At 55.1% G+C, this 20,495-nt stretch overlaps 1 protein-coding gene across 2 annotated transcripts in view; it reads left to right on the forward strand.

Moving 5' to 3' along the window:
* GGTA1 (glycoprotein alpha-galactosyltransferase 1 (inactive)) overlaps positions 1 to 20,495 on the forward strand; it is an 80,117-nt gene that overhangs the window by 37,483 nt on the left and 22,139 nt on the right. Inside the window, exons 2-3 of one of the 2 annotated variants that reach the window (XM_056138609.1) lie at positions 8,445 to 8,557; positions 18,516 to 18,604. In XM_056138609.1, the coding sequence (XP_055994584.1) occupies positions 18,525 to 18,604 (80 nt within the window). In that variant the 5' untranslated portion in view covers positions 8,445 to 8,557; positions 18,516 to 18,524. The remainder of the gene's footprint in view (positions 1 to 8,444; positions 8,558 to 18,515; positions 18,605 to 20,495) is intronic. The other variant, XM_056138608.1, reaches the window with a different exon arrangement.

Raw genomic sequence — 20,495 nt, forward strand, 5'->3', positions numbered from 1 at the left:
AGACCTATACCCACACAGACCCACATCCACACAGACCCACATCTACACAGACTCATGCCCTCACAGATACATGTTCATATAGACCCATATCCACACAGACCCACATTCTCATGGACCCATGTTTACCCAGACCCAAGTCCTCACAGATACACATCCATGCAGGCCGTGTCCTCGTAGACCTACATTTCTAAGACCCACATCCATTTGGAAACACATCCTCACAGACCTATATGCTCACAGACCCATGTCCTCAGAGACCCACATTCACACAGACCATGTCTCAGAGGCCCATATTCACACAGACCATGTCCTCAGAGACCCACATTCACACGGACCATGTCCTCAGAGATCCACATTCATACAGACCCATGTCCTCAGAGACCCACGTCCACACAGACCATGTCCTCAGAGACCTGTATTCTCACAGAACCCACGTCTGCAGCCCTAGGAGGCAGAAGGGAGGCCCAGTCCTCTGAATCCCATCATTCAGCTTTCTTGAGGAGTCACATTCAGTGCAGTCCCTGAGTCTCGGGGAGGGTAGCATGGAGCTGGGAGAGCTCCTGGTGTGCCCCAGGAGGCCCTGGGAAGAAGAGAGGATGCACCTCTGTCACACAGGCCAGTGGCAGCCAAACAGGGGTCCTGACACAGTGCTTATAGCACCAGTAAGTGCCAAACCGGCTTCCACAGAGACTCACCTCCGTGCAGGTGAGATGCTCAGAGAGTGGGAGCACATATTCTCACGATGGAGCCCTGGAATCAATCCTGGCACCTTGTGGTCCCTATCCCACTCAGAACCTACAGGGAGTGAGCACAAGCACTGGGCCTGGAGTATCCTTGAGCACTGGGCCCCCAAAGAGAGCTGCCCCCAAATAGTCCTATCTCTGGGCAAAGTAGCACTTTCTGTAATCAGAGATGCTCTGCTGGGCAGGTGCTTTTGTCCTTTTTCAAACTCAGGTTTGATTTGTTTCTCTTGGGGGGCCACACCTGGCAGGTGCTCAGGGGAACCAACTGGGATCCTGGGGTTTGAACCCTTGTCAGCCATGTGCAAAGCAGATGCCTTCCCTGCTTTTCTCTCTCTGGTCCCTCAAACCAGATTTGATGTGACATGGATAGATGGTCCCTGTTTTATGCAGAACAGACCCCCGCTTGTCTCCTCCATCAAACCTACTCTAGTTCATCCACTTCCCCTGCCCACCTGGCCCTGTTAGCTCTAACCCTGGAGTCACTCAACAACTGTCTCTGGAGCATCTAACAGTTCAGGTACCGTCCTAGGCACCTGGGAACCCACCCCCATGCTGGCAGGGAGGAGTGAGATCTTTCATCAGCATCCCCTTCTTGGTCTCCCTTCTCCTGCATCAGGACCATAGGATAAAAGGTGATGGGAGGGAACAAGGGACTCCTCAACTCTTTCCCCTTGGGCTGGTGGCTCAGACCACAGGCTCTCCACATCTATCCACTCACTCACTGGATTCTTCTTCTATTGTTTTTTCTTTTTGGGTCATACCTGGCGATGCACAGGGGTTACTCCTGGTTCTGCACTCAGAAGTTACTCCTGGCAGTGCTCGGGGGACCACATGGGATGCTGGGAATTGAACCTGGGTCAGCCGCGTGCAAGGCAAATGCCTTCCCTGCTGTGCTATCGCTCCATCCCCTCACTGGATTGTTTAGCAAGTGGGACCAGGGGCTCATATTCACGCTCCTTCCATTTTGGTAGCTGGCGCAAGCCAGAGGGGGATTTGGAGAAAGCACTGGGGAGGGGGGCAGATGCAGGCGTGCTCATGACCTTGGGGGGTGGGCAGCTACTCAGTGTTGAGGAAGCAGGTCTGCAAAGTAGGCTCCGGAGACTCAGCGCTTTAGAGGGGTAAGGGTACCCCCTGTTTGTGATCAGGACAGACAGCTGCCTCTTTCCCAGCTCTGTCTGTGGTGGGGTTCCTGCTTGAGGATCTGGTGAGCAGGACATGGGAGGGAAGAGATTGGAGAGCAGTTGGCTGGGGAGATGGTTTTCTCACCATGTGGAGGGCTGAAGGCCAGGCTGCCCTCTGCACCCACACTTGCCCATCCTTGGGAGTACCTTCATCTCCTCAGAGATGCACCAAGCCGCTGTCTTCCTTCCCTGGTAAGAACAGCTGGGCTAGACGCTAGGTTGGGACTTCAGGGTGGGAGTGATGGTGGTATTGGAGGGGAGCCCTCTGCCATGATTCTGGAGGTCTGTCCCACAGTTAGGGTGTTGTGGAGGGGAGAATGGGAGGGGAGAAAGACAGATATTGAGATTGAGTGGGTTCCATGGCTTGTCTTCTTCACCCCAAGAACATACAGGGCTGGGCTAGTAGTTCTTTTTGTTTTTGTTTCTGGCGCACACCCAGTGGTGCTCAGGGCGTACTCCTGGCTCTGCACTCAGGGATCACTCCTGGAGGTGCTCAGGGAACCATAGGAGGTGCCGGACAGAGATGGAGCCCTAGTTGGCCTCATGCAAGGCAGGCACCCTACCTGCTGTGCCGTTGCTCCAGCCTTGGGCTCTGGGGCAGCTCTTACTGGCTGGGGCAACATTGGGTCTTTCTCCTTCCTTTCTCCACTGTGGAAAGGGACATTGCACATACACTGAGCTGCTGTGGACGCCCAAGTGGGGCTCATTGATCCTGGGAGACTTGCATGATTGGGGGCCAAGCCCTGTTCTAAGAATAGCCCCTGAATTATTATGGATGGGGAGCACCCCCTGCAGTGTTCGGGCATGACCCCTGGCAGTGTGTGGTGCCAAGACTCCAACTGGGGTCAGTTGCGCACAAGGCAAGTGCCTTAACCCCTGTACCTTCTCTTCAACCCTCATAAAGATTTAAAAATATATTTTTTAATTGAATCATAGTGAGATTCACAGTTACAAAGTTGTTCATCACTGAGTTTCATACAGTGCTCCAACACCCATCCCTCACCAGGGTACATTTCCCACTACCAATGTCCCGAGCCTGCCTCTGTGACACTCTTCTCCTTCTCCTTCTCCTTCTCCTTCTCCTTCTTCTTCTCCTTCTCCATCTCCTTCTCCTTCTCCTCCTTCTCCCTTCCTCTTCCTCTTCCTCCTCCTCCTCTTCCTCTTCTCCTCCTCCTCCTCCTCTTCTTCTTCTTCTTCTTCTTCTCCTCCTCCTCCTCCTCCTCCTTCTCCTCCTCTTCCTCTTCCTCTTCCTTTCTTCCTCCTCCTCCTCCTCTTCTCCTCCTCTCCTCCTCCTCCTCCTCCTCCTCCTCCTCTTCTTCTTCTTCTTCTTCTTCTTCTTCTTCTTCTTCTTCTTCTTCTTCTTCTTCTTCTTCTTCTTCTTCCTCCTCTCCTCCTCCTCCTCCTCCTCCTTCTCCTCCTCTTCCTCTTCCTTTTCTTCCTCCTCCTCCTCCTCCTCCTCTTCTCCTCCTCCTCCTCCTCCTCCTCCTCTTCTTCTTCTTCTTCTTCTTCTTCTTCTCCTCCTCCTCCTCCTCCTCTTCTTCTTCTCCTCCTCCTTCTCCTCCTCTTCCTCTTCCTTTTCTTCCTCCTCCTCCTCCTCCTCTTCTTCTTCTTCTTCTTCTTCTTCTTCTTCTTCTTCTTCTCCTCCTTCTCCTCCTCTTCCTTTTCTTCTTCCTCTTCCTCCTCCTCCTCCTCCTCCTCCTCCTCCTCCTCTTCTTCTTCTCTTCTTCTTCTTCTTCTTCTTCTTCTTTTCTTCTTCTTCTTCTTCTTCTTCTTCTTCTTCTTCTTCTTCTTCTTCTTCTTCTTCTTCTCCTCCTCCTCTTCCTCTTCCTTTTCTTCCTCCTCCTCCTCCTCCTCCTCCTCCTCTTCTTCTCCTCCTCCTCCTCCTCCTTCTCTTCTCTTTTTAGGGACTATGATTCGCAATAATGCTGAAGTCATGTGTATCCCTTTACCTCCTTTCACACTGGTCCAGAGTGATCATTTCCAATTCTCATCGTCAGAGTGGCCCCTTCTCTGTCCTAACTGCCTCTCTCCCCTCCCACCCCCCTAACCCCACTTGTGGCAAGCTTCCAGCCATGGCCCCGTCCTCCTGGCCCTCGTTTCTACTGTCCTTAGATTTTAGACTCATACTGTGTCGTAATGATTTGTTTAATGCCACCCCTCATTCGGCTCCCACCCATGGCCTGCTCTGTGCTTCTTGCTGACTCCCCCCTTCCCTTCCCATGTCTGGCTATTATTTGGCTGTCGCCACCCTGTTCACGGTCTACAGACTCGCCTGCGGTGTCTCGGGGGGCCACTCACTTTCCTGTGGGACCCCTCTGCATAGCGGGTGCAGGCAGGGATCAAACTCGCTGCCCTTTCGCCTGCCAGGCAAGCACTCCCCCCTCAGGCCCCGGAATTCTTGCCATAACGGGTCATATTTTCTTTGCTTTTGCCATGTGCAAGTGTCATCCAACTATGATTCCCTGTGGGCAGATGCTGAAATGGGTTGCACGGAGAAGTTCAGTGAGTGGAGCAGGATTGCACAGCAAAAAGAGACCAAACCAGATTCCACAGCACTGCTGTGTGGGCAGTCTGGCCTGGGAATGACTGTTTCTGCTGTGTGATCAGAGCCCCTCATGCACACTGGGAAGGGGGATTAAGGCACACACACACACACACACACACACACACACACACACACACGGAAACCACCCAGACTGTTCTATGACTTGCAAGCACAGGCAAAGTTGAATGTATGAATGTCCTGGGGCCAAAGGGTTAGTACAGCAGTTGAAGCACTTGCTTCGCAAGCAGCAGACCTGATCCCCAGCACCACATCTGATCCTCTTCAGCACCACCAAGGAGGGTTCCCGGAGCACAGAACCAGGAGTCATCCCCTGAGCACTGCTGTGTGGGCCCAACCTCCCATCCCCTCAGAGAAAATAATACAATGATTGTCTCTTATGGGCATGACAGGAGGTCATGTGCCTTGCGTGTATGAGATGCTGGGTTCCAAACTGGACACGGGGGGGGGGGGGGGGGGAAATGCATAAACCTAGTTAAGAGAGTCAGTATCGCCAGATATATTTAAGAGTAAATAAGAAGTGATGACCTGCAGCCTTTGTGTCCGGTACTCGCTGCCAAGAACATTTTATCCTCGTGCCCTCCCGAGAAGCAGGTGCGATCTGAAACTGCACGTTCCACAGCAGGAAGTGACCCTGGAACCCGAAGCCCAGGCGGTTCCCCCCTGCTGCAGCAGCCTTGGCCCTGCCTGAGGCTTCTGGCCTGGGCCCGGGCAAATGCTTCCCTGGGGTTGGCCTCCGGCCTGCTTGGCTAGGCAGAGCCACGCGCCTGAGGCTCACCGGCTCTGCCGCCTGCCCCTCCGGGAAGGAGGCCCGCCAGCCTGCACCCCATTGCCGGGAGCATGAGACCCAGAGCGGAGCCAGCCCTGGGAAAGGAAGAAAAGCGTGTGAGACCCCAGAGAGCAGGGTCTTCTTCCTTCAAGTGATGGGGCTCGGTCGGACCGTGGTTAACCCACTAGACTCTGCTAAAGGGGAAGGATAAGCCCCAGGTCCCCCATCCGGGGACTTGGAACAAGCTCCCAGAGAGTTTCTCCCTCTCTGGTATTTTGTGGGTGAGGCCTGGGACCCATGAGATTCGGGAGAGCCTGCTGTGGAAACCCCCAAGTAAATGCACGCAGGGGCTGGAGAGATTGCAGTGGGGAGAGCTTGCACGCGGCCGACCTGGGTTCAATTCCCAGCATCCCATATGGTTCCCCTGAGCACCGCCAGGAGTAATTCCTGAATGCAAAGCCAGAAGTAACCCTTGTGCACACTGGGTGTGACCCAAAAAGCCAAAAAAAAAAAAAAAGTAAACCCACACAGGAAGCCCTGAGCCAGAGGATTGGCGAAATCCAGCCCTGCAAACTCCATTTTCCCTTCCCTGCACCTTAGGCCAGATTCCTGAGATTCCAGAGTGGGACCCATCCAACACACTGCGTCTTCCTGGAGCCCCCAGAGAAGTGCAGAGCTGGGAATTGCGGGGGGGGGGGGGGTGGGCCAGCGCAAGAAGCGGCGGCCTGCAGTCCGTGCTCAGGGCAAGAGTGGCTAGCAGGCAGGGATCTGGTTGAGTGAGCGTGTGGTTCTGGGGAGCATGCCCAGGGCCTCACCCATGCCAGGCATGTGCTCCTTTTTGGCCTGGATCCCAGGTAAGGCAACACTGGTGATGAATCTGGACCGAGCAGACACACTTATGTTCCCCATCCCCCTCCGGTTCAAGCGCGGTCTGGACTGGTCCCCCAGGAACCCCCTCCTTGATTCCCACGCCTAGTTCTTCTACCCCACTTCTGCCTTCAACACTGAAGAGGGCGGGGTAGTGGGGGGGAGCAGAATGAGCTTGACCAGGCAGTCTGAAGGGGAGCAACGTTGACAGCATCACAGTCACCAGTCATTCACTGCTCCCTGCCGCTTCGACAGCTCCACTTGCCTGAGTTGTGTGTTTTAAACAGCGTGAGTTTTATTTTGTTTCGTTTTGTTTTGCTTTTTGGGTCACACTGGCAATGCTCAGGGGTTACTCCTGGCTCATGCACTCAGGAATTACTCCTGGCGGTGCTCAGGGGGCCATATGGGATGCTGGGAATTGAACGCCCTACTTGCTGTGCTATCGTTCCAGCCCCCAACATCTTCTATTTATTATCTTGCTCTTTGGGTCACACCTGGTGATGCTCAGGGGTTACTCCTGGCTCTGCACTCAGGAACTAACCCTGGCGGTGCTCAGGGGACCATATGGGATGCTGGGAATCGAACCTGGGTTGGTCGCGTGCAAGGCAAACCGCCCTCCTCCCACTGTGCTATTGCTCCAGCCCCAAAAGCATGAGGTTTTTATTCTTCCTCCCCCTTCCCTTTGCGGCCGCTGCTGTCGACATGGTGACAGAGGGTTGCTGGCATGCCCGGCTCTGGGTCTCCCACATTTTCTAGCAAGGGCGCTCACGGGGGGGGGGTGGGGGGGGGGGGAGGCGCACTCGGTCGGGGATGCTTCTTGCTCTGATGTTCACACACGTGATCATGTGGTGGTGGTGGTGGTGATGGTGTGTGTGTGTGTGTGGTGGTGGGGGGGGGTCACTGTCCCTGACCGTGGCGTCCACATAGCTTTTTTCAGTTGCCCGGGCTTGCACACATTTCCAGTGCTGCTCCCCCCCCCCCCCCCCGCCCCCTGCCCCTCATTGGTGGTGATGTGGCTGGAAATTGTTTGTGGGGTGAAATGGTGCAGAAAGCAGGGCTACCAATTCAGTCAGTAAAATCAATAGCTGAATAAATAGCACTACTCCTACATTAAAAAAAAAAAGCAGGGCTACTTCTTGGCACATGTGGGTCCCTGGGGATTTAGACTCATAACCACATGCTTGTGAAGCAGATATCCAGTGTCTCTGTACTTTTCCTCCAGCCCCTCCACGTGTGTGTTCTGACGATGAGACTTGGGAACTATGTCCACCTTGGGGAATGATGAATCTTCCAGTCATCTTTGCTAGCTGAGTTTCAGTCGAGGTCCAGTTTGCTGGGGCTGTAGCTTTGGGGTGGAACAAGAATCTAGTATGGGAAGCTTGGTTCAGCGTGAGTTGCAGGGAAGACTTATGCAAGTGGTTGGCTGTATTTCCAGGCAGGGGGGCAGGGGAGCAGGGGAGAGGAGGAAGGGGCTGATTAGGTGGGAGCTCGGGGTGAGACTAGAACTCCACTCCTTCCTGTCTGGCTGGGTCTCCTCTCTTAGTCTGGGCTTTCAGACAGTGCTTTGGGGGAGGTGTCTGGGGCTCACTGGGGGCGCCGCTGTGAGCTTGGAGGTGGGGGTAGGGGGCTTCAGCCAAGCCCTCTCTGTCCTCCCGTTTGACATAGTGGAGATCAGAGAATGACTCCATCTGTTTGGTTTTTATTTATTTATTTTTTTAAGTTTGTGGCTGTTTGGATGTTTGAAGCCCCACTCTCTGGAGGTTCCCTCAGGCTGGAAAAAAAAAATCTATTTTAGGGAGCAGAGGTGGGTGTGGGAAGGGTTAAGCATCATTAGGCTGGAGAGCAAGGGCTGGGCCTCGCTGACCTTTCTGAGTGGTTCGAGGGGGGAAAAAACTCAAACAAAGCAACTTCCGAAGGCCCACGATGTAGAGGAGAGGTGAGCTGGGAGCCGCCAGCCGCCACTCCACGCCCCCCGCCCCGCCCCCTTCCTCCTCCTTTTGTTTTTCTTTTTTTTTGACTTCTCCTTTGGCCCGTGGTAGTCACTAGGGGCTGTTTGGACTCAGCGGTTCCCACTTTTGCCAGGGAGTAGGTGACGTGTGTGTGGCCTCCCCACGCTCCCACGGGCCTAGTTTGGGCCTGCAGTTCTGCCGGGGTGCGGGGGGCTGGGCCGGTCCAGCTGAAGAAGCTTCTCTGCCGTGGCATGTCGCTCTGAGTCAACAGCCCCGATCAACAGCCCGGGTTCCCTGGGTTGGCGGGAACAAAGCCCCCGACTGCTGCCTGGCCCCCCTTTTTCCTGAAACAGCTGGTTCTTCTTTTGACAGGCGCCGAAGCCGCCAGCTTCCCTCCTTCCATCCCTGCCTCCCTCTACACATCTGCCGTCCAGAGGGAGGACCTGGTTTGCTTTCCACTCTACAGGAAGAGCACCGACAATGAGGTACGTGCAGGCATGCCCGAAGGATTTACTTTTCTGCCTTGTGTGGGGGCCGACCCGGAAGATCTTTGACTAGACCCACTAGTGGTTCTGGAAGATCTACCACCGTAGCACTGTCTGTAGCACTGCTTATTGATTTGCTCGAGTGGGCACCAGTAACGCCTCCATGGTGAGACTTCTTGTTACTGCTTTTGGCGTATTGAATCTGCTATGGGGAGCTTGCCAGGCTCTGCCGTGCAGACGGGATATTCTCGGTAGCTTGCTGGGCTCTGCGAGAATGGCAGAGGAATCGAACCCCGGTCGGCCGCGTGCAAGGCAAAGACCCTACCCGCTGTGCTCCTCGCTCCAGCCTAGAAGGAGATATAGCCTTGCTGAAATAGGGGCAGTGGGGAGCTGGAGAAATGCTGGCTGGGGGTTTCTGGAAGTTCTGCTGAAGTTGGCTCCTGCTGGCAGAATGTTCCAGCATTCTGTGGTCTGGGGTTTTCTTTCTCTCTGCAGGTTTCCGAGTCCAAGGCAGGGCCAGGAGGATGAGATTGGGGGCGCCCGGGTGCTACAGAACCAGTGCTTGGGGTTTTCTTGGCCTTGTTTCTCTTGGAAAAAAAAAAAAAAACAAACGCTGGCACAGTGATTCTTGGGGCTGGCAGCCAGGAAGAGCGGCTGGGGCCAGGCTTCCGATTCCCAGAAGGCGGGTGAGGAAGAAGAGGCACGGGCAGGCGGTCCTCTGACTGTCCTTCAGCCACGGCCGGCGGCAGACCCCATCCTGTATTTAGTCTGGGTCCCCCGGGGTGACTGCAGCCTTCCCAGTGGAACTCGGGTCTGGAAGCCGCCAGCCTCTGCGTTTTTCCCACCTGTTTTACTCCATTCCCACCCAGGGCTGCCCCTCTCTGCCATGCCCACCTGCTGAGAGAGGGCTGGGGTGCAGGGCACTCACCGCCCCCGTGACTGGAGGTGGTTTCCGAGGCAGGGGGTTTGCTTTTGAAGCCAGGTAGCCCCTGTCCTGGTTGGGTGCAGAGACCCCAGCTTTCACAGATGTTGCTGCCTGCCCCAGGTACTGAGAGGCAGAGAGCTCAGAGGGAGTGAGGACCCAGGCCCGGAGTCCCAGAGGAGGGGAGAAGAGACCCAGGCCCAGAGTCCCAGAGGAGGGGAGCTCCCCGCTGCCCTATTTCAGCAAGGCTCTATCTCCTTCGGGCTGGAGCGAGAGTACAGCGGGTAGGGCCTTTGCCTTGCACGCGGCCGACCTGGGTTTCGATTCCTCCGCCATTCTTGGAGAGCCCAGCAAGCTACCTGCCCGCCCCGCCACCCCCCTGCAGCCACTGTAAGGAGACCGTGTTCCGCACTTCCACCCCCAACCCCTATTCTTGGTTCCTGGAGCGGTGAAGGGGCCATCTCCCTAGTTTCGAGTTCCCACTTAGGACTCTGTGCTATGTGACCTCGGACAAGTTGCCTAACCTTGCTGAGCCTCTGTTTCCACCTCTGTAAAACTGCGGTGATACGAGAGTGACTTGGCAAGGCAGCAGTGACACTTCCCAGGGAGAGGCTGCTCGAAGTTTTAGTCAGGGGCCTGGCCTTGGTTCCACAGATAAGGCTGCTGCAAGGGTCACAGGGCACTAAATGGACTTAGTGTTCGGGCCCTCTTCTTGTTGGTTGCTTTTCTGGGCAGCCCCCCGGTGCTGATGGCAGTGTGCTCAGGGGCCCATGGGGGTCCTACTGGGGCTCGAACCCGGGTCTCCCGCACATAGGTGAGCGCGCCCTCCTGCCCCTTCAGCTGCGTCCCAGCCCCTCTCGAAGATAATGAAGGCAAGGTTGCCCACACAGCATTTGGCTCCCGTATGCATATGCATTTGTCTATTTGTTGTTTGTGGGGAGGGTGCATCTAGCTGTGCTCAGGGCTTGCTCCTGGTTCTGTGCGGAGGGGGTCACTCCTGGCAGTGACCTCTTGTGGTGCCAGGAACTGACCTGGGGTTGTCTGCATGCAGGGCGAGCACCGACCCTGGAAGGAATATTTAGATTACGAGAAGAGAGAGCGCAAGAGACAGCAAAAAGTGACCCAAAAACCAGGATGCGGGCAGGTGTGGTTTGGAGACAGTATCCACGGTTATAGAGAAGAAAAGGCCTTGAGTGATGCATATCCCAATGGCCTGCTGTGCTGGCCTCTTGTGTCACCCCCAACGCCCAGGAGGTTGCAGGCACCTACCTGCGTGGCTAGCCAAGGGCTGCTTTGTCTTCCTGAGAGTTTACAAGTGTGCCCCCCCCCCCCCCCCCCCCCGTTCCTGAGACACCACATCTGTGGGCATTTTCCTGCCCAGGGGCATCTGGGCAGAACCTAGATAACTGGCTGGGCTCCTCGATTCTCTCTGGGTGCCGGGTTGCAGCTGGGTCTTTACCAGGGTGATGTGGGGGAGCTCCGAGGTTGGATCCCCAAGACCCTGCCCCCAGTGGCTTTGTGGGATCAGCCGGGCAGGGGCTGGTTCTGGGAGGAGGGATTCTGAGAGAAACCGTGAGCCGGGTCTGGCTTTGTTCCTCTTTGTCATCAAAGAGGCAGCTCGGGTGCTCCGGGAGGCCCACCTGGAGGCGTTGTCTGGGCCCACGTGGATGCCGATGGGAAGGTCTGTGCTGGTAGGGAGCCCCAGGCACTGCTGCCATCCATCTGTTGACTCGTTGACTCAGGAAGCCTTGGTGGAGAGCAGGGCGGGGCGGGGTGGGGGGGAGTCAGGGAACCTGATGCCCAGTCTTCATTGGCTTCTGGGGGGGGGGGGGGGGATTAAATTTCACTGCCCATTTCAGCCCATGTCCATCACTCAAGAAATCAGGCAGGACTCAGGGTGCGGCTTGGAGGGTAAGTGCTTGTTTCCATTCCTGCCACAAGAGAGAAAGAAAGGAGGAAAGGGAAAGGAGAGAGAGAGAGAGAGAGAGAGAGAGAGAGAGAGAGAGAGAGAGAGAGAGAGAGAGAGAAAGAGAGAGAGAGAGAGAGAAGGAGGAGGAGGAAAAGAGAGACAAGAGAAGTGAGAAGGGGTGAGATGAAGAATGAGAGAGAGAGAGAGAAGGGGCAAGGGGGCAAGGGAAGGGAGGGAAGGGAAGGGTGGAGAGGGAAAGGGGGAAAGAAGGAGAGGGAAGGGGGGGGAGGGAAGGGATTGGAGCTTGCCATTGGGGCATGAGGGGTTCCTGATGGCTAAGCGGGCAGCTGGCTCTCATCATCAGGTGCCAGGCCCTGTATGGCTGGGTGGGTGGCTGCTCACCCCTGTCCTGATTGGGAAAACTTAAGGTGCAAAGTCCCCAGGACTGGTTTAAGGCTGGGGAAACTGAGGCTGGAGGGATAGCTACCAGTCTGTCCAGGCTTTTCGTCATTAAAGGGTGTCCCCACTCCACTGGGACCAGGAACAGGGACTCACTTGGCCAGAAAACTCCTTGCCCAGGCGAGTTCTCTGTGGGGCGTCTCTGATTTCCACCCTGAGTCATCTGCCCTCCAGTCCGTTTGCTCTGGGGGATGCTGGAGGGGACGGGAGTGGGGGCGGCGTGAAGAGAGACTCACTGAGTACTGCCACAGCCTCATGGCTTTAGTTTCCCTTCACAGCACCTGCCTGGCCTTCTGCACCCTCCTGGCACCTGCGAATACTCAGGCAGCTGGGAGGGTGGGGACAGGGCAGGCCGGGGGGGTGGGAGTCATGGCAAGAGGAGAAGTCCTGAGCCCCCAGGAGCGGACTGAGATTTGGCGTCTGCACCCCTTGTTTTCCCCCGTCGGACCCCAGCTCCCCCACATAATGGCTTTTCCAGAGCTGCCGGGGGCTGTTCCACAGCCCCGTCACCTCTCCCCTGAAAGCAGGAGCAATTCTGGTGGGGCGGGGTGTGTGTGTGTGTCCAAGACAGGGGGACGCACCCACAGTGTGTGCTCGTGTGGAGACGCACAAGCATGTTTCGGGTGTCCCCAGGCCGCATGGACAGGTCAGCCTGACACTCAGGGAAGGAGGCAGACGGGAGTGGGGGCAGGGACGGACACTGCCCTGGCTGCTCCATGCGTGAGTTCCAGGAACCCCCAGTGGCTTTGTGGGATCAGCCGGGCAGGGGATGGTTCTGGGAGGAGGGATTCTGAGAGAAACCGTGAGCCGGGTGTGACAGGGGCTGAGGGAGAACTGGGCAGGGCACTGGAGATTGAGTACAGCGGGGAGGGTGCTTGCCCTGCACACAGCCGGCCCGGGTTCGATCCCCGGCATCCCATATGGTCCCCCTGAGCACCGCCAGGAGTGATCCCTGAGTGCAGAGTCAGGAATATAGCCAGAACAAACAACAGAAAATCAGAGAGAAGGGGTAGAGCTCCAGGCCGTGGGGAGACGCGCTGGCCCACCCACAGACCCCTACACCCCCCCCCGTGCGTGCTTTCCCCCTGCGGTGGGGGGACCCGGAAGCAAACCCCCATCTCTGAGCTGGTGGGTAGGACTCAGGTCTTCTGAAGGGCACAGCGTGTTGAAACATTTCGAGGGCGCCAACGAGATCAGAGAAAGACCTTTAGACCACACTGGCGGCCCCATGCCTCCTTTTGTCCAGAGGGAGGAAAAAAAAATAATAAACGTTTTCTAAGCTCGCAGAGACAGCCTCCCCTGGAGCCCTGGGTCGCGGCTTCCAGGAAGCTGTCTACAAGCATTTCTAGAGGTTAGCGCAGGGACCTGTTCACTGCCAAGTCTCAGTTTCACACAGGAGCGAGGACAGTAGCGGGAAGCAGGAGCGGCTGCCGTGAGCCAGTCTGGATGTGCCGCTCACTCTCGGGGGCAGCGACCTGGCACATGCCCACTTGCTCGGAGAGGGGCTGAGCCCGTGGCTTCGAGGGCCTGGGCTCGCCCTGCCTGAGCATCCCTAGGCCCTACAGGGACAGTCTGGGTCCCCCTGGGTGCCGCTCCTCACATGGGGAGGCGGGTTGCATTTGCTCCCCACAGATGGGGCTGGAGAAGCCTTGGACCTGGGACCACCCACTCTGCCTGCCTGTGTGGCCGTGTCACTTTCACCCTCACTTATGGGGAGTTGTTGGAGAGTTAGGGCTGTAGCAAAGAGAAGGGAAGATCCTTCCCACCCTCCTCCTCCTCCTCCTCCTCCTCCTCCTCCTCCTCCTCCTCTTTCTCCTCTTCCTTCTCCTCCTTCTCTTCTCCTTTATCCTCCTCCTCTTCCTTCTTCTTCTCTTCCTCTTCCTCCTTCTCCTCCTCCCCTTCCTTTTCCTCCTCCTTCTCTTCCTCCTCTTCATCCTCTCTTCTTCCTTCTCCTCCTCTTCCTTCTTCTCCTCCTCCTCCTTCTCCTCCTCTCTCCTTCCTTCTCCTCCTCCTCCTCTTCTTCTTCCTTCTCCTCCTCCTCTTCCTCCTCTTCTCCTTCCTTTCTCTTCCTCTTCTTCTTCCTTCTCCTCCTCCTCTTCCTCCTCCTCCTCCTCTTCCTCCTCTTCCACCTCCCTCTTAATCAGACAGAGGCACAGCACAGATGCCGAGTCTCTCATTTATGTCTATTCCTACTGTATTTTATAACATGTTCTTATTCTAAAACCCTCCTTCCTTTCCTGCAAATATGTGGTGTGGCCTTGCTCGGTCCCGGGCGTGGAGCTGGCTCCCGGCTCCTCCCCTGACTGTCTTTCTCATGAGAAAATGCAGCTTTTGGTTTGTCCCGTGGTAGGCACCCTGCTGAGGGTTAGGGGGACATCATCTCCCCTCATCACCACCATTTTTTTTAACACCCGGTGATGCTCAGGGGTTACTCCTGGCTCTTCACTCAGGAATCACTCCTGGCAGTGCTCAGAGGACCATATGGGATGCCACGGATTGAACTAGGGTCTTCCACATGCAAGGCAAATGCCCTACCCGCTGTACTATCACCACCATTCTTGGCCCCATTTTCTTTTATCCATTTACTTGGAGCATCAAGTGGTGCTCTGGAGGCACCATGGGTTCCCCTGCCCAGTCTTCCCCCGCACCCCGCAGGTGTTGCCAGCTGGGATGGCATTTCAGTGGGGGAGCCTGAGCAGGAGGTGCTATTTCAGTCCTGCAGTGCTGGGGGTCACCCGGGCCACCCCCGTGTTGCTCGGGTCCTCCAAGACTGTCCCTGGCCATGTACCGGGGACCCAGCTGGGGTCCATGGCATGCAAAGCACATGCCTTAACCCCTCTCCTAGCACTCCTGCCCCCTCATTTTAAAGACGAGCAACCTTATTTCGTGGGATTCATTCATTCTAGGTCCCCAGTCTCTGGTTTTTTGAACCCCAAGGGCCGGTGAGGTTGGAACTCAGAACTAAAGAGGGAGAGTGTGAATTCTGAGTCATATATTATGTAACATCCACAGCGTGGCAACACCCCATGAATAATACATCAATATTTATGCAGAGTTTAAACAGGCTCGCTCGAGAGGGGTTGGGCTCAGGTCAGAAACAGCCTCCTGGCCCCTTGGGGGCCTTCATGCCAACTGCAGAGCAGAAAGGGCCCCTGTGCTCCCGAGCCTTCTTCAGTGGGGGACTGTGAGCACAGTTGGGGGTTGCAGGAGTTATCCTGGTTTGGGGGTTGCCCAGCATCCTGTGCATTACCCATGGGAGACCCCGAATCCCTGCCTCATTCCAAAGCCCACGTGGTCCAGCAGCCTGCAGCCCTTCTTGGGCGGGGTGGGGGAGGGGGAGGGACTCACCCCAGAAGCAGCCACAGATGCCTCCCTGAGCTGTTCGCTGCCACACTCAGACCTTGCCCAGCGCTCCGTGCTCTTAGGATCTTGCTCAGAGCCCCATGGTTCTCCCAGCTTGGTGGCTGAGCGGCACACAGCCTCCAGGACCCTGGGCACCCCCGGGATGCTTCCTTCCAGGACAGACACTCAGGACTGACCTTCACCTGCAAGACCACGGAAAACCACGCTTGGTGAAATCGTGGAGAACTGGAGAGCGTGTCCTGTGGCCCCGTATTGCCCCGGGCTCTCTCCTTCCAAACACAGTTCTCTCTCTGAGCCAGAGCGATGACGAGTGTCCTTACTGAGAGTCTGCCTGTCTCGCCCTTAGCTGGACTCAGTCAGGAGCAGTGCGGGTGTGGCGCCCACCTCCAAGGCAGGACTCAGCCATCCGCCTGTTGTCGTAAACTGTTCACTGAATGCGGAGCCTGTTCCACACCCAGGGCTGTGATCCTTCATTCTCCGACGGCTCGGCCGGGCCTCCTGGTGGGCTCGGAACCGGGTCCTGGGGATTTGGGGCGGAGCGAACCCTCCTGCCCCTTGGAATGGCCCGACCAGGGTGGAAGAGGAGACAGAGCATCGAGTAGAGAGTCCCGGGGCGCTGCCTCCCTGAATGACAGGTGTGGTCTGCAGAGGGCTGGGGTACCTGTAGACAGCACCTCCCTACCTACGTGGTCCTGGCCAGATGGGACTTCAGAGGTGACAGTCGGGGAGCAGCGTGGCTGGCCACTCTCTCCTTTCGGCTTCTGGGTGTCTATGATCTGCGTTTTCCTTCTCCAACTTCTTGGGCTGTTCCCAGCACAGTTCCCAGGGGCCAGTGGTGCCGGGGCTTGAGCCAGGCCCTCGTGTGCAGGGTCTGCTTCCATTCTGCTCCTTGCTCTTCCTCACAGCTGCCGGTGCCCTCAGGCTTGGCCCAGGTGCTCTTGCCTTTCTCTCTCCCTGTCCACATCCTTCGCTGGGTGGTCCGCTCCTCGCTTCCTTTCTGGCCGTCCAGCCCACGTCCTGGGTCAGCCATCCCCACCCACCTCTCCCAGCCTCACTCCCTGATGGCCACCTGCCTGCTGGTCACGTACCCCAAGGGGTTCTCACTGGTGTCGGCACATCCAGAGGGAAGTTCAGGGTTCTTAATCCCCCCAAACCTGGGCCTCCCCGACTCTTCCTGCCCCTCAGCTGGCGCCCCCTCACTCACCCCCGCCAGCTGCCCGCGACCAGCCTTTTTGCCTTCTTCCATCTCTCAGCTCCTACCTGCAGTTCCCAGCTGACTCCTCCTGCTTATGGCTCTGCAGGGTGGTTTTTTGTTTGTTTGTTTTTTGTTTTGCTTTTTGGGTTACTCCTGGCTCTGCACTCAGGAATTACTCCTGGTGGCACATTATGGGACCATATGGGATGCTGGGAATCGAACCCGAGTCGGCCGCGTGCAAGGCAAACACCCTCCCCGCTCGCTCCAGCCCCTCTGCAGGGTGTTTTGAATGAATATTTCCTCCTTCTCCTCTGCCACCTTCCAACACAGGCTGGCCTGTGTTTGGGTCACTGGCCTGTCCTGCTGAGTCCTCCCCGGACCCTGGGCTCTTGTCCCCTATCCGTGCTCCACACCCCACACCAGGAGGGTCTTTTCTCTGCTGAGGACTGTGTACCTGGGTTACCTCCAGCCCTCCTTCCACACCCCTCAGAGTTTTTTTTTTCTTTTTGGGTCACACCCGGTGAGGTACAGGGGTTACTCCTGGCTCTTCATTCAGGAATTACTCCTGGCAATGCTCAGGGGACCATATGGGATGCTGGGAATCGAACCCGGGTTGACCACGTGCAAGGCAAACACACTACCCGTGTGCTATTGCTCCAGGCCTTCCCTCAGAGTTCTTCTGCTCCACTCCCTCCCTCCCCTCCTTGTCAGTCACTTTGAGGGAAGAAAGACTTACCCTGGTTTTTATTTTGGGGAGTGGGGAGGGAATTTGGGCCACACCCGGCGGTGCTCAGGGCTTACTCCTGGCTCTGTGCTCAGGGATCACTCCTGGCAGTGCTTGAGGGGTTATATGTGGTGCCACGGTTGGCCATGTGTGATCCTAGTACCCTAACCACCAGTCTAGCTCTCTAGCCTCTTGTTCCATTATTAATTTATTTTTTTCAAACTCAAGCAGCTTTTCTGCCTGTCATGGTTGGTAGAGACTGTTCTTGCAGTGGTCCCCTCCTCACCCATCCTGTCCTCATCCCCCCTGAAAACTTTAAAGTCACTTCCTTTTGAGGTCTCCTTCCATGCTTGAATCTGAGTGTTTCCTGACTTGCTGTTTCCCACACAGCATGCCTTCTCCCTTCCACTTCAATTAAAAAAAAAAAGTGTGGAAGCAGAGGGAAGGTACAGGGCTGGAGCACTTGCCTTTCATGCCGCTGACCCTGGTTTGAATTTCCAGTACCTCACATGGTCCCTGGGCCCTGCCAGGTGTTACCTCTGAGCACTGACCCAGGAATCGCTCCTGAGCGCTGCTGGGTGTGGCCTGACCCTCTTCCCCCACTACCTGTGTGTGGGTCGGGGAACTAGCTCAGGGATACATGTCCAAGGACCTGAGTTTGGTTTGTGTATCGCACAAACACCCTCTCCCCAAGCGCCCTTGGGTGTAGCCTTAAAGGTTCCCAAACCTATTGGGTGTAACCTTGGGGAGAGGGTCCCTGACCCCATGAGCCCTGAGCAGCACTGCATTGTGGTCACAAACTTTGAACCGTCCAGCTTGGTTGAATATCCTGGAGTAGCCTCTGGTTCCCCCAAACTCTGCTTAGTGCTGCCCCATTATGTGCACCTACTGTGTGCCAATGACTGATTTGTTTGTGGGCATAGTTGGAGACAGCTGTTTGTAGGAGTGGGCTAGGAAGTGGGTAAACCTAGATTAAAAGGACCTTGGAATGGGGTGGAAGGGTCTTTATTATCAAGGAGATTAGCAAAGGATGGGCTGGGTGATTACCATCATATGCAGAGGGATCAAGTCCTTGGGACCCTCCCGTGCCCTCCCTCATCTGCCATGGACCTCCTGATGGGTCAGAAACATTTCCCTAGGTCCCAGAGTGGCCTAGTGTCCTTCCCAACATGGCCACCCTGTCCGTTCCTCGTGCTGGACTCCCTGGCCTTTATCAACAGCGCAATGAAAGGTAGAATGCTTTCCTTAGCACTGGCTAAATATTCCTAAACATATCCTTTTAGACAGAATGGGAGAGAAGCAGTACTTCAAAACTATGGCCTGTTCTGGCCTTATTTAATCTATTTTTTTCCTTTTTTTTTTCTTTCTTTCCCCTTTCTCCCGCAGGAAAAAATAATGAATGTCAAAGGAAAAGTGATTCTGTCTACGCTGGTGGCCTCCACTGTGGTGGTTGTATTTTGGGAATATATCAACAGGTAATTATGGGAAGAAATTATGCGGGCAAGCCTCAGGGATTCTAACCAATGGCGCACGTCAGCCAAGCCACCAGGTGAAATTAAATTAGGATGAAGTCAAACCATCAAGAAGGGATTCCACTCTTCCTCTGGTACCAAGTCTAGAGCTATCTTTAAAATCATTCTGGGGCTAGGGCAATTAATACAGCAGGAGGATGCTTGCCTTGAATGTGGCTGACCTGGGTTCTATCTTTGGCATCCCATCTGGTCCCTTTAACACCACCAGGAGTAATTCCTGAGTGCAGAGCCAGGAATAATCCCAGAGCATCTCCGAACCAAATAGAATAGAATGAAATAGTTCTCTCTCCCACGACCTTCTGGCTAACAGATTGTCTTCCTTCCCTCCATGATCCTGAGTAGTTAAGGGTTGGCTGGCTCTAGAAATGGCACAGTCCAATTCAAATCCCGAATCTCACTTTACATGATGTGTGATGAGAGAGGGAAATTCCCTTAAGAAATCGAAATTCCATGTGAAACACACCTTGATCTTTGCAATCCTGAAATATCTTTGGACTCCAAAGTTGCACCTTCCAGTTGTTGACTTTCCCTATAAAAGAGACTTCATCCCTGGTGATTCATTTATGCCTAGCTGAAATGTTTGGGTGTTGCTTGGTTTTGGTTTTTGAAATTCAGAAAAGCAAGCTGAACGGAACATTTTTGAGTGTTTATTTGCATCCATGGATTCACCCCAAATGTGCGGCTTCTGGGCTTTTGGAACCGATGCTGGATCCGAGGTTCCAGCTGGAGAGATTTTTGCAGAGAAGAGTTTGCAAGTTGCTCCCCCAATGTATGGTACCTTCGACTTCAGAGTTGCTGGGACAACTTACCCTTGCCTTTAATGTCCCCTACGTAAGGAACATCAACGTTTTCTCAGTGTTTTTTTTTTTTTTTCAGTAGTCTCCAAGTTCAAGGTGACAACCTGGATTAGCATTTGACTTTTTTAATTCTCAAGTTCTGAGCTGTGAAGAGCCAGGAGAACCTTTGTGCCAACAAAGGAACTGCACCTTAAGGGAACAGTTTGAAGCACTGCTTTAAGAAAAACATAGAAGCTGGAATGTGACCAAGTTAAAAGGGTCTGAAAACCAGATCTTGCACATAGAGGGAACTGGGGACACTTAGTCCAAAGGCGTGATGACTTCTAGTTAGATTCAGGGGTCCTGGGGGCTCCCTTAGGTACTTGAGGGTGAGGAAATACCCTTATGCAGTGGGGCAAAGGTTGCTGAGGGCTGGTTCTGTGTCACCACTTTATCTCTGAGCCATGAGGAGGTTTGTGTCCTTATGTTCAAGGTTACGCTTTTTTTTTTTCCTGTTTGTTATTGCACTACACTCAGTGATGCTCAGGGTACCCCTGGCTCTATGCTCAGAAATTACTCCTGGGGGTGCTCTGGAGGCCATCTGGAATGCCAAGGGTCAAACCAGGGTTGACCATGTGCAAGGCAAGCACCCTACCCTACACTGTACTAGTGGTCTGGCTCCTCAGGATTACATTTTCAACAATATTTTAGGCTTTTTTTTGGGGGGGGGGGAGGTTGGGGCATAGAGAGTGGTACTCTGGGGCTACTCCTAATTCTTCTTACTCCTCAGGTGCTTAGGGTACCAAAGGATCATGTCCCTCATTCCCGTTTCCTCCTGTCCCCCACGCTAGTCTCTCCTTCTCGCCCTTGGTCTAGGGTCCAACGTCTCAGCAAAAAAAACACAAACTAAAATACTATTTTTACCCTAAAAATCAATATATGAAAGCCCTTCGTCCCGGAAGGTCACACCTGGCGATGCTCAGGGTTTACTCCTGGTTCTCAGGGGACCATATGGGATGCTGGGAATTCAACCCAGGTAGGCCGTGTGCAAGGTAGAC

Source organism: Sorex fumeus, unplaced genomic scaffold, assembly GCF_029834395.1.
Source record: "Sorex fumeus unplaced genomic scaffold, SorFum_2.1 ptg000129l, whole genome shotgun sequence".
Taxonomy (NCBI): domain Eukaryota; kingdom Metazoa; phylum Chordata; class Mammalia; order Eulipotyphla; family Soricidae; genus Sorex; species Sorex fumeus.